Source organism: Camelus dromedarius, chromosome 2 (genome assembly GCF_036321535.1).
Source record: "Camelus dromedarius isolate mCamDro1 chromosome 2, mCamDro1.pat, whole genome shotgun sequence".
NCBI lineage: Eukaryota > Metazoa > Chordata > Mammalia > Artiodactyla > Camelidae > Camelus > Camelus dromedarius.
In genome coordinates, this window is record NC_087437.1 from 71,761,048 (window position 1) to 71,774,212 (window position 13,165).

At 34.2% G+C, this 13,165-nt stretch overlaps 1 protein-coding gene across 5 annotated transcripts in view; it reads left to right on the forward strand.

Annotated features, from left to right (window-relative positions):
* The window catches only part of CFAP44 (cilia and flagella associated protein 44), a 105,275-nt gene that overhangs the window by 56,213 nt on the left and 35,897 nt on the right, over window positions 1-13,165 (forward strand). For 4 of the 5 annotated variants that reach the window (XM_064495258.1, XM_064495251.1, XM_064495242.1 and 1 more), the window contains 7 exons: window positions 385-530; window positions 1,135-1,405; window positions 4,156-4,211; window positions 4,366-4,528; window positions 5,981-6,111; window positions 9,617-9,813; window positions 12,216-12,390. In XM_064495258.1, coding sequence (XP_064351328.1) covers window positions 385-530; window positions 1,135-1,405; window positions 4,156-4,211; window positions 4,366-4,528; window positions 5,981-6,111; window positions 9,617-9,813; window positions 12,216-12,390 — 1,139 coding nt within the window. The remainder of the gene's footprint in view (window positions 1-384; window positions 531-1,134; window positions 1,406-4,155; window positions 4,212-4,365; window positions 4,529-5,980; window positions 6,112-9,616; window positions 9,814-12,215; window positions 12,391-13,165) is intronic. The other variant, XM_064495246.1, reaches the window with a different exon arrangement.

The following is a 13,165-nucleotide window of genomic DNA, read 5'->3' on the forward strand; positions in this document are numbered from 1 at the left end:
AAAGAAAGTGTCCTAGATGGAAAATCTTTGAAAACCATGACCTGTAAAACTCTATTATTAAACACTACTTATTCAGAGTAATACTGAAAATACAACGAAATTCAGTAGGTAGGTAGAAGTGGGAAGAAGACAAGAAGTCTCTCTTATATTGCCTTTTAAGTGGAACAAATCATTGTAAGATGTATTATTATAATTATATAACTGCATGTAAATGAAAAAATGGAAATGCTTTATAAAACTTATAATGATAGAAACCATATAAATATGGATGTTTTAAGACATTTGTTTTATGTTTTAAAATTTGAAATGATCAAAAAGTCCTCATGTGCTCATGTGTGTCTTACATTCAGGTATCATGTTCTATGTTGTTTATCTCCTTTTCAGGGCGGCTATGATTCTGGTTTTCTGTATCACTGTGAGTTCCCCCCATATGACAGAAACAGTGATATCACAGCGAAGAAAGATGAACCTTTTGATTTCCGTCTTGTTGAGGATACAGAGGATAATCCCATCAGAACTATCACTTTCAGGTGAACAGAATTTCAGAAAGCTTTAAAAAAAAAAACTACCCCATTATTGGCTGTTTTTGTTCATGATGAATATTGTCAGTTTTAAAGAACTGTCCAAATGAAAAGGCACTCAAACAATGTTTAGTTAAATAAAGCAAATGAATAAAGTAGAACCGAAGATAATCCTGAAACTATTTCAATCCCTTTCATCAAATATTCTGTCAGAATGTAGCACACAATTGAATTGTACAGATTTTCTTTCTGTTGCTTAGGAAGATGCTACTGCATGGTCAGATAATGAAGGTTCAGGGTTACAGTGATTCTGGAGAAATCACAAATTGAATCATTAGTCCTTTGCTAACTGAGGATTAAGCATATATGCTAGTCATTCTTTTGAAGACCAAAGATAAATAGCTCCAGATTTCATATTGGCTTTTCCTCCTCTTACCTGTTTGTCTTAATTTGCTAGGGCTGCCATAGTTTGTCAGGGCTTCAACATATGGATTTGATGGGGACAGTTTAGTTCATAACACCTTTGTTATTAAAAATTTAGCTGTTTGTCAATTAATGTAAAACATTTTCAGATCAATATGAAGAAACAATTTATTTTCCTTTTGTTTCATAGCATTACCCAAGATATGATGTTTTGTGGAATGCAAAATGGAGCAATTCGAGTCTATATCCTAAGTCACGACGATCTTTCATTGACCCACATGGAGGAATACTGGCACTTCAATATGCATGACAATGACTATGGATGTGTTAAGTCCCTCTCCACTAGCTTTGATGATCGTTTCTTGGTGACTGCTGGAGCAGATAGTAATATCTTTGTTTTTAGCATTCTTTCTGAATTTGAGTTAAAGAAAGGCATGAAAGCCAAAGTGCCATCTCCAAGGGTAGGTAACTATCTGACTAACAACAATGAAAACTTTATTTTAATATAGTGATGTTAAAACACTCATATTCTTTAAAAATGAAACTGTTTAGACACATTTACCTTCCTAGCAGTATTATGTTTTTGCTTTTCTGGTGCCTCTGTTACCAAATATTAAAGATGTTGAATTTACCTCATTACTAAAGGTGTAGAAGTCCCCCAATTAAAAAGACTATCTGTTTTTCTATCTCAATCACTTTCTCAATCAAATTTTTGTTTTCAAGATGGATTTTTTTTCAGATATAAATTTTGCCTTTTGTTTATTTGTTCGCTTGTTGAAGAGGTGCATGTAGGATGTATACCATAATTTGTACCTTTGAGAGGGGTTGTAAAAATATTGTCTTTACTATTAGAATATGACAATAGCATCAAAGATTCAGTTAAATTATTTTTAGGCAGAATACATTATTGGCTTTGTAATAAAGATTGAGGGTTCGGATCCCCAAATTATATTTCTTTACCCTATTGTAGGACCTGAATTTTCTATTATCAAAATGGATCCTTTGATAAAATTACTAATAACCATTAGAACTGCTCCTAAAGAATAAGAAATTATATTAGAAAGACCATAATAAAAATTCTTATGAGCACATTGGCTTCCTATTTAACAGGTAGCCCACTTCAAAAGAACATACAAAGAATGTAGGGAAGATATGATCAGGTAAATTTCCATTTCTATTAATAGCAGCAAGACTTGGAGAATGGACTGTTGTCTAAAGAGATCCAGCTCAGGAAGAGGGATTAAAAAGGAAAAGTGTACGAGCAAGATGAAAATCTTTATCTTTCTACTTAGTGCTAACTCTCTCTATGTAAACCCATATTGGAGAGAAAAAAACCCATTCCATGTTTGCATAATGGTGTTCTTTTATGTACAACTGCGGTCAGTATCTCTTAAGTCACTCAAGCAGACTCTGCTTTTAAGAAGGCAAAATCAGAAAGAATTCAATAAACAAAATAAAAAGCCAAGCTCTGCATAGGTCTGAGGTTCTTACTGTATTTTATAATTACTGGGGAGCACTTTAAAGTATAGATACCTGAGCCCCACCCATGAGCAATTAAATCAGAATCTCTGAAGTTGAGGCCGAGGCACCAGTACAGACCTTCTGCAACTTAACATACAAGTGGGGCTGTGTCCTGACAAACCCATCATAAGTTGAAAATATAAGCTGAAAACACCTAACCTACTGAACATCACAGCTTAGCCTACCTACCTTAAACATGCTCAGCATACTTACATCAGCCTGCAGTTGGGCAAAGTCAACTACCACAAAGCCTATTTAACAAAAAATATTGACTATCTCATGTAATTTGTTGCCTACTGTACTGAAAGTGAAAAAGAGAATGGCTGCATGGGTACAGAATGGTTGTAAGTCTGTCAGTTGTTTGCCCTCATGATCGTGTGGCTGCCTGGGAGCTGTGGCTGCAGCAGCTGCCCAGCATGGTGAGAGAGGATCTGTCAGATATCCCTAGCCAGGAAAGGCTTGAAATTCAAAACTTGAAGTATGGTCTCTACAGAGTACATATTGCTTTTGCACCTTTGTAAAGTCAAAAAGTTGTTAAGTTGACCATTGTAAGTTGGGGACCATATGTATTTTATATAATTTCGCCCCACCCCAGCCCCCCTGATTCTACTGTGCAGCCAGGATTGAGAGCAATTGGTACATATTTTGGAACTGTTTGGAAGCCCCTTTGTTTAACTGAAATTTATTGTAGACAGCTGAGGTCAGGAGCTGGTTGGCTGATTCCAGTATCAAATCCTGGAAATCACAACTGATATTGGAAAACCAAGGGGCTTAGTTCTGAGCAATAAAAGAATAAAAAAATTCAATCAAGTAAGTAAAATGTATTAGCCATCACTTTCTCTTACCTTGGTCATATTTTATGACTTCACTTTGTGAAAGTCATAAACCTTGTGTTACATAAATGTAGATTTATATTTTATGTGTATAAAGACTAGTACTGTAATTAAACAACTTGATCAAGAGAGAATCTTTATTTCTTTACAACAAATGACAGCAAAATAGAACAAAGAGAACAGAAAATAAACAAGTTCAGTTTTACTTGAGAACTGGTTAGCTAGCAAACTAAGTCTTTTTGTTTAGTTGGCTGTGTTATAATTCCTCTTTAACAGCTTAAGATATTTTTCAGCACAGCATCTGAATAAGTGATTTACTTTCATAGTACTCCTTAATTTTAATTAATTTCTAAAGGGAGATTCATATTTCATATCTTTCTCAAGGAGAAGGATTATATTATCCTATGTATTTCCCATTGAATGCCTTTGATGAGGTTGAGTGAAAAACTTAAAATTTTAAAAATACATATATTTAAAGTGTACACATGGGGTATTTTGGGGGACATCAAACCATGTATGAAAGGGATATGCTAAAAAACAGTATTTTAAAATAAGTGACTTGGAGGACTTTTTGTATTTTTTGTTACTAACACATGAATATTAATAATTCACATTTTTAAGAGAATATGGTGATACTAACATTTTGCATACATGTGATTGAGTTTCAAGACTTTTTCCACCTATCCCTTTAAGTGAAATAGAAACAAATACATTTTTTCCCTGGTTTATTTTTTGTGAAAATACGACTACGACTGTTAGAAATTAGCAGGAAAAAACTCTCGACTTACTCCTTATTACATACTTTAAGGGAAATATGCAGTTTAAAGGAACTAACCTTTTTTTTCCTTTTCCTACAGTTTGGGATAGAATCAGAACCAATTCCAGAAGATATTGATGATCCTAAAGCCTACAGGTATGGGAATTTTTGATAAATATCTTCTAGGTTTTGCAAAACCAACGTTTTACCGAAGTTGACCAAGCTAAATGAATTTCCAAATTATTGAATACTAATTTTCTCTTTGTTTCTGTATCTTTAACCTGTTATCCTTTTAAATTTCTGTTTTCAGTATTGAGAATGCCAGAAGAAAAAGAGAACATGACAAATTAATGAAAGAAGTGGAAGAGATCAAGGCTGGAAAGAGAGAACAAATCAAAGCTTTGAGGAATGAATTATGGAAACTACTACAGATGAATGAAGAATTACCAAAACATATGCAGTTCAAACGGACAGTAAGCCTAAAATAAATTTGATTTTAATTTTAGCATTAGGCTATTTCTGAATCGAGACTGCTGTTTTGCCAAGCAGGAATGCTTAAAATCATCTTTAAATTTCCCTTTATCTGGCCAATGTGTTGACAGCAACTAAACTACTGTAGAACTTGTCATACAACTTGGTTTGAATATAGATGAGCCTCTTTAACAAAGTTTACTTCAGGATTTAGCTACTTCACATTTTTTGGGTAATAAGATACAAATATAAGTTTGAATCTGGTTATCAGTCCTTATCATACCTAGCCAAGATAGCTAACTGTTGGATAGGCACATACTGTATAATTTGATTTTCTGTGGTTCCATTTCTGTAATTCATCAGCTCTATTGAAAAGATAGTACCTGGTTTATCCACAAAAGTTTCTAAAAGATGACTTGGTTTAGTTGTAGGTATGAGGACACCAAATTATTTAAGCTAATTTTGTGCTAATTTTTTTCTTTTGTGACGTATCACAAAGCCTCCAGCTATCTGCTAGTAATAATTTTTTCCCACTTTTTACATTATCTTAAATGGAATTACTATCAAGAACCTAATCAAATAAAAGCCCAGAATTTATGCTCCTGACTATATCTATAGATTACCCAGTCCTATAATTCCAGAAGCATTTAGCCAGTTTTGTGTATATATATACAAAAAACAAACTTCAGTGAAATCGTAATAATTAACTCATTATATTGGTTAAAATATTAACTTGTAATGGTTAAAAGATGTTCGTGTTATTTTCCCAAGAAAAGGATTGACACTTGCAGAATATGGGTGACATAATTCAAAATTAAGAACAACTGAGGTAAGTTCTGTGGCTCAGATTTATACATACATCATTACTTACCACTTAGTGTGAATGAAGGCCCTGACATCTTTCCAGGAATGAAGGAAACAAACATGAGACCTAAGCATCCTTATGGGGAAAATGGCTCCTTTGGTGAAGGGCATTCAATCAGCATTTGGTTATTATCAGGAAGATGCCAAAGACACTGCCATCTTTCCTAGGTGGGGTCACATGGGAGGGTATGTTCAGCTAATGATCAACTGCTATGAACTACCCTGTGCACAGCTGGTTATATAACAGTAGTTGCTTTGGGGTAGAGAGTTTTGTTTTAACTTTGTACACTCTCCAAATATTCTGTTGGCATTCATTGTTTTTATTGTGGGAAAAATCTTTTTTAATATGTAACTTTATTTCCATTTTTATATATAGTGGCTTAATTATTTCTGGGAATTTTTCTCCATACTTTGTGGCAGTAAAATCAAAAATATGTTATTTCTTTCTAGAATGAGAGAGTTTGTGATATTTAAGAGTTATGTGGCATGAAATTGAAGACAAATCTTAAAAGTATGTATTCATGTATGAAATATGATAAGGTACATTGCTGTAAGTACCCATTTTGATGAACAAATCCACTTATCTGCAGGATTTTGATCTAGATTCCAAAATTCGTGCTGAGATTGACAGAAAAACTGCTAATAAAATTCATCAAGTGGAGAAGGAATTAGCTTGGGAAAAAGAGAAACATCACCTTGGCCTAATGAAGCTACAGAATAGGTAGGATCCATATGTCCTACTAGTTAAGATATTTGAGAGCATATAGTTGTTTTTTTTTAAATTCAAGAACAGTCAATTACAATGCGTCAATCTCTGGTGTACAGCACAACGTCCCAGTCATGCATATATATACATTTGTTCGTTTTCATGATTTTTTTTTCCATTAAAGGTTATTAAAAGATATTGAGCATAGTTCCCTGTGCTATACAAAGAAAACTTTTGTAAAGTCTATTTTTATATATAGTGGCTAACATTTGTAAACTCCCAGATTTATCCCCTCCCACCTCCTTTCCCTGGTAACCATAAGATTGTTTACTGTCTACAAGTCTGTTTCTGTTTTGTAGATAAGTTCATAGTGTCCTTTCTTTCTTTCTTTTTTTTTTTTTTCAGATTCCACGTATGAGTGATGTCATATGGTATTTTTCTGTCTCTTTTTGGCTTTGAGAGTATATAGTTGAATGAAGTAGTTTACAGTGGCTTAATTGAAGTGGTCAGATGAGAGGTCTCTGGAAGTACCTTCTACTTCCTAAACTCCCCAGGAATCCTCTTGTCATTGCTGGTGATAACTTCCTGAGCTCACACCCCCCTGGTTTAATTTTTTTTTTTCTACAAACCAAATGGTGGCATGCATATTTACTTCTGTTTCTGACTAATTAATTACTTTATATCTAGTTAACACACGAGCATGTACATATTAAAAAACCAAAAATAAAATAGAACCAAAGAACTTGTAATGAAAGACAACAATTTTTTGTCCAATCCCTGTCATCCATCAACATGACTTCCCAGAGGAAATTGCTTTTCCTTTTTGCCTTTTTGAGATATACTTTACATATAGTAAAATGCATAAATCTTAATTGAATACCTTGATAACATTTTTTACAGATGCATAAACACATATACCCACTACCTAAATTAAGAACATTTATAGCAACTAGAAAGTTCCCTCATGGGTTTCTCTGAGTAAATATTTACTCTCCAAAGATGAATGTTTACCACCATAGGTTAGTGTTCTCTGTAAACTTCATATAAATGGAATGCTGCAGTATGAGCTCTTTTGTATCTGGCTTCTTTACTTAGTATCATGCCTAAGATTATCCATGTTAATGCAGGTAGCAGTAGTTCATAGTTTTTCATTGCTTTGTAATATTCTATTAAATGATTTTTTTTAAACCACAATTTATTAATCCATTTAACTGCTGATGGATATTTGATTTGTTTCTATTTTTTGGCTACCATGAAGAATCCCAGTATGAAAATTCTTGTGCATGTTTTTAGGTGGATGTAAGCACTTATTTCTGTTTGCTTTATAAGCAGGAGTGGAACTGCCGGGTCATTGGCTCTATACATGTTTAGTTTTATTAGACACTGACAAAGAGTTTTCCAAAATGGCTCAACCAATTGATACTCTGATTATCAGTGTATGAGAGTTCCAACTGATTCCCATTGGATTCATTTCCTAGTACAAAATACCCACAGACCAGCTGGCTTACAATAATAGACATTCATTGTCTGATAATTCTGGAGGCTGGAAGTCCAGAATCAAAGTTCTGGCTAAATTGGTTTCTTCTAAGAGCTAGGAGGGAGAATTCATTCTATGCCTTTCTCTGAGCTTCTGGTGGTTTTGCCCGGGATCTTTGGTGTATCTTGGCTTGTAGATACGTCACTCCAAATCTTCTGTCTTCACGGGGTGTTCTCCCTGTGTCTCCTCATATAATCTTCCTCTTGTGCATGTCCAAATTCCCTCTTTTTATAAGGATACCAATCATGTTGGATTAGGGCCCACCTTAATGATCTCATTTTTAACTTGATTATCTCTGTCAAGACCTTATTTCCAGATAAGGTCATATTCTGAGGTCTGCGGGGAGGGTTAAGACTTCAGCATATCTTCTGTGGGGGGACACAACTGAAAATATAACACTCATGCTTGCCATCACTTGGCATTGTCAGCTCTTGAAACTTCAGCTATTCTGTAGTAGTGTCTGGGTATGATTTCAATTGACATCTCCCTGGTGGGTGACTTCCAGTCCCTTTTCCTAACACTTAATGTTTATTTGTCTATTCTCTTTTGTTAGGTGTTCAAGTCTTTTTTTTCATTAAAAAAATTGGGTTCTAGGAGTTATAAATTCTGGATGAGTCTTTTGTCATATGCATGATGCATATGTATATGACATATCTGTGGGTGCATGCATGTAAAATAGCTTGCTCTACTCTGTGGCTTGCCTTTTCATTCCCATTATAGTGTCTTTTTGAACAGAAGTTTTAAATTTTAATCAAGTTCAATTTGTCAATGTTTTTCTTTTCAGTTTATTAATATTTTCACTAACTTTTATGGTTAATACTCTTAAGTTGTAGTTGAGGAATCTTGGCCTATTCCCAGTTTATGAAATAATTCACCTACATTTTATTCTAGAAGCTCTATTGTTTTGCCATTATCTATCTTGGATAACTTTTGTGGGTGGCATAAGATAGAGATCGTGTCCTTTGTTTCTATAAGGTTAATCAGTTGACCTACTATCATTCGCTGAAAATACCATCCTTTCCTCACTGGATTGTAGTGATGCGTTTGTCAAAAATCAGGTAACCACATACACATATATGTAGGTCTGTTTCTGAACCCTTCATTCTATTCCAGTGGCCTATCTATTTTTGTGCTAGTGTCACACTACCTTGAATATTCTTGTCATCTGAAATGTAAATCCCCTGGCTTTGTTCTTCATCTTCAATATTGCTTAGGTCCTTTGCATAGGATCAATTTGTCAATTTTCACAACAAATCCTGTTAAGATTTTAACTAGAATTACATTGAGTCTATAGATCAATTTAGATATAACAGGCATTTTAAAGGAATAATTGCTATCTACATAAATAAATTAAATTCTAAAATTAAAAAATGAGGAAATAATTGTGAACCAGTGCCAAAAGATAGCAACAATTTAATTGATGAAGAACTTTGAAAAGATAAATCTCTATGGGCCATAAGAGAAAGACGAACTGGAAAGTAGTATGGGTTCCTGAGCTTAATGGTTTTTACAGAGACAAATATGATAATATGAGATACATGATATATGGATATATAATCTCCCCAGCTATTATCTATCATATACTAATATGAGATATACATTATATTATAAATGTGTAAAATATATGAGATAATAGGAAGATGAATTACATTTCCTCAGAGTTTGATATGATCCATTTACCATCAAACTGCAGTCTGCCTGAAAAATTTTGACTCTTCTACATATTAGCAAAATAACGGTATTATACTGTTAATAATGAGATGTTCAGTATTTTCATTAGAAAGAAAATTCTACTTGCTCTTTAACCAAGTCCTATTTAACTTCCGCCACATCCTTATTGGTATATGCATGGTTAAATTTTGGATCCAGCATGATATAATGGTATTATTTATCAGCATAGTATATTGTGGTCTTATTTTATTACTTCATAATCATGCAGAATGATTAAAGTGGTGACTATTTCAGATACTTTTTTCCCCCCAGATTTCGTGATTCATTGGAAAGTGATACTATTGTGGTTCATGCCATACAAAGTGATCACAAGATATCCTCCTATAGGCTTGTGAAACCCTCTAAATACACCAAATCCAAACGGGCAAGTCAGTCAGAGAGAAGACCAAGCAAATTCGAGAGGTTTGAAAAAGAGGGAACTGGAAGAAAGGAAAGCCAGAAAGATACCGGTAAGCTAAATGACAAGAAAGCTTTTGAATCCATATTTAGTCAGATTTCAAAACTGAATTATCTTTTTGTGAGCAGAACCTTTGAATCCCGGGCACGTGACTGAGTGGCTAAGAAGACCCGATGCTGCTGACTGACTTCCCACATCCAGCTTTACAAAATCTAGGATTTCCGCGGATGCTTGTTTTTCTAGGCAGTGTTTGTTCCCAGATTCCTGGGCCTCACCCTAAAGTGCAGGGCTAGAACACCACATGGATTCCACTCTATTTTCTAAGAGTGTATGCTTTAAACAGAATGATGAGCTGAGGATACAGATGTGAAAGTAGTACCTCTAATCTCTGCAGCCTGCCTCTTGTAACTGCCCACAGGGTGACTGCGGATGAGTAGGAGGAAGACAAAAGAATTCTGGGAGTGGCTTGGAGAGCCCAGTCAAGGATAAAGGGCACTGCAGCCTTCCCAGACCCAGGCTAGTGCCCATGATGCAGGACTGACATTAACACTGGTTCATTCTCTTGATTGAGAAACCTTTAATGGTTCCTTTCTGCCTCTAGGATAAATTCTGAAACCATTATCCCCATATTTAATCTGTCCACAGTGTATCTGTCTTCTGTTTCCAATAGTGCATTCTCATATTGCTCAACCTGCGCGTTAGCCTACAGCCCTGCTTGCTGCTTCCTGATTATGCCTGAAACTTCCACACCCATGTTCCTAACTGTGACCAATTCACTCCTCTCCTCTCGGAATTCTACCAGTTCTTGGGGATCCAGATCGAATTACACTTTTATTATAAAGCCTTTCTGTGGCCACCCAGGCCGTATTAAATTCTTTCTTATCTGTGGAACCATATAGTTGAAATATAAATGGAAATGGTGGCTTATAACTATATAATCATCTATATTATTTAATTTTTTATGTATATCTAAAGTATATCTATATGTTCTAGTAGCTTGAACATAAAAAAAGAATAATTCTCCCAGTAGATACTTATTAATTGATAAAGCCAATTATTTTATTTTAATTAATTAATTTTTATTGATGTATAATTCACCTACAGCACTGTTAGTTCCAGATACACAACATAGTGATTTGATATTTCTATACATTACAAAATGATCATCACAAGTCTAGTTATCATTTGTCACCATACAGAATTATTACAACACTACTGACTGTTCCCCATGCTGTACATTTCATCCCTCTGAATCCTTTATTTTGTAACTGGCAGTTTGTACCTCTTAATCTCCCTCACCTTTTTCATCTCTCCAACCGCTTCCCCTTTGGCAGCCATCTGTTTGTCCTCTGTACCTATGAGTCTGTTTCTGTTTTGTTATGTTTGTTCATTTGTTTTGTTTTTTAGATTCCATACATAAGTGAAATCATACGCCATTTGTCTTTCTCTGTCTGACTTATTTCATCTTACCATAATACTCTAGATGCATCCATGTTGTCAGAAATGGCAAGCTTTCCTTCTTTTTTATGGTGGAGTAACATTCTATTGTGTGTGTGTCTGTGTGTGTATAGACATATGTCTATATACTACATCTTCTTTATCCATTCGTTTATTGATGGACACTTAGGTTGCTTCCATATCTTGGCTATTGTAAATAATGCTGCAGTGAACATAGGGGTACATGTATCTTTTTGAATTAGTGAGGTTTTTTCCTTTGGTTTTAAAAATACCCAGAAGTGGAATTCCTGGATCATGTGGTAGTTCTGTTTTTCATTTTTTGAGGAACCTCCATACTGTTTTCTGTAGTAGCTGTACCAGTTTACATTTCTACAAACAGTGCACAAAGGTTCCCTTTTCTCCACATCCTCACTAATACATGTCATCTTTTTGATAGCAGCTGCTCTGACGGAGGTGAAGTGATAGCTCATTGTGGTTTTGATTTGCATTTTTCTGTTGACTCGTGATGTTGAGCATCTTTTCATGTTTCTGTGATAAAGCCAATAATTTTTAAGTTCTAGATTTGTGTGTTTCTTACCAGTTTTTTAATTGGCCACAGAACAGTACAGTTGGTATATGTCACCTCAAATTACACATGTCAAATAAGACTCACTTGCTTTTCTCTTCCCCCACCTTCATGTCACACTCTTTCCCAGCTTCCTAATATCTGTCAGTGGTCCATTAATTCATTACTTTGTTCTCTAATTGTTTAATATATATCTCATCTTGCGAACTTTTTAATAAGGTCCTGAGGAGAAAAAATTTAGATATCTTTGTTTTGGTATTCTAAAATATGTATCATGGGATTTAATTCATAGTAGTTGCTTAATATATACTGTGACTTATAGATTCATTGTATTCTTAGATTTTTAAAATGTGGCAGGTTAAAAACAATATTTGAGAGCTTTATTTTGATGTTTCAAAAAGATTGAAAACAAATGTTGACTTTCTGTACAGGTGGGAGTACTAGTGTGCCAGAAGAGTCAATTATAGAAAAAGGGAAGAAATTTCGGCCTAAAACCCTAAGTGAAATTATGGTGGAAAATCAAATTGAGAAAACGAGGAAACTTATACTAAAAGCTGAAAGGGCCCAACTGAAGATTCAGCAGAGAAAAAAGGAATGGGAAGAACTGTAAGTTTCTTTTTTTTAAACCTAGTCTTTTGTTTTAAAGAGTCTCATGGTATCTTTTAAAATCTTTATATTTATTGACATTGTAATTTAAATAATGAACTAAAAGAAATAGAGATGTTAAAGACGGGCTAGGTGGATCTTTTCAGGGTGGTGATTCTGTGGTGGGACTTCAATGACCCTTTGAGTTTTGAGTCTAGGAATTTCATTTTACTAATAAACTCAGATGATTTTTAAGGATTAGGAAATTCTTTTCTCTCCCAGCATTAAGAAGCTATTACTCCTGTATGTTCTTCTAACATCTTACAGTTTGGGCCTTCACCTTTAGGTCAGTACTTTCATTTAACAAGCGTATCTTTTCATTTGTTTATTTTCCCCTTATATAACTTTGGTTAAATATCTCTTTCTGTCTTTTGCCCACATTCATTGTTTACTTTAGTGCTGTTGACTTTTGAGAGTTCTTTATTATTTTAGATATTAGTACTGTGTTGAATATATTGTTTGCAAATATTTCCTCGCAGTCTATAGCTTGTATGTTTTTATTCCCTTAACGAGATCTTTTTTGGAGCAAATGTTTTTAATTATGTTGAAGACAATTTATTGATTTTTTTTCTTTCTATAAGTCTTAGTTTTGGTTTCAGTTCTAAGAATTCTGCCTAGCCCTAGATTCCAAAGATTTTCTCCTATTTTTTTCCTAAAGGTTTTATAGTTTTACATTTTACATTTAAGTCTGTGGCCTGTTTTGCTGTTCTTTTGTATAAGATGTGGGATTTAGATT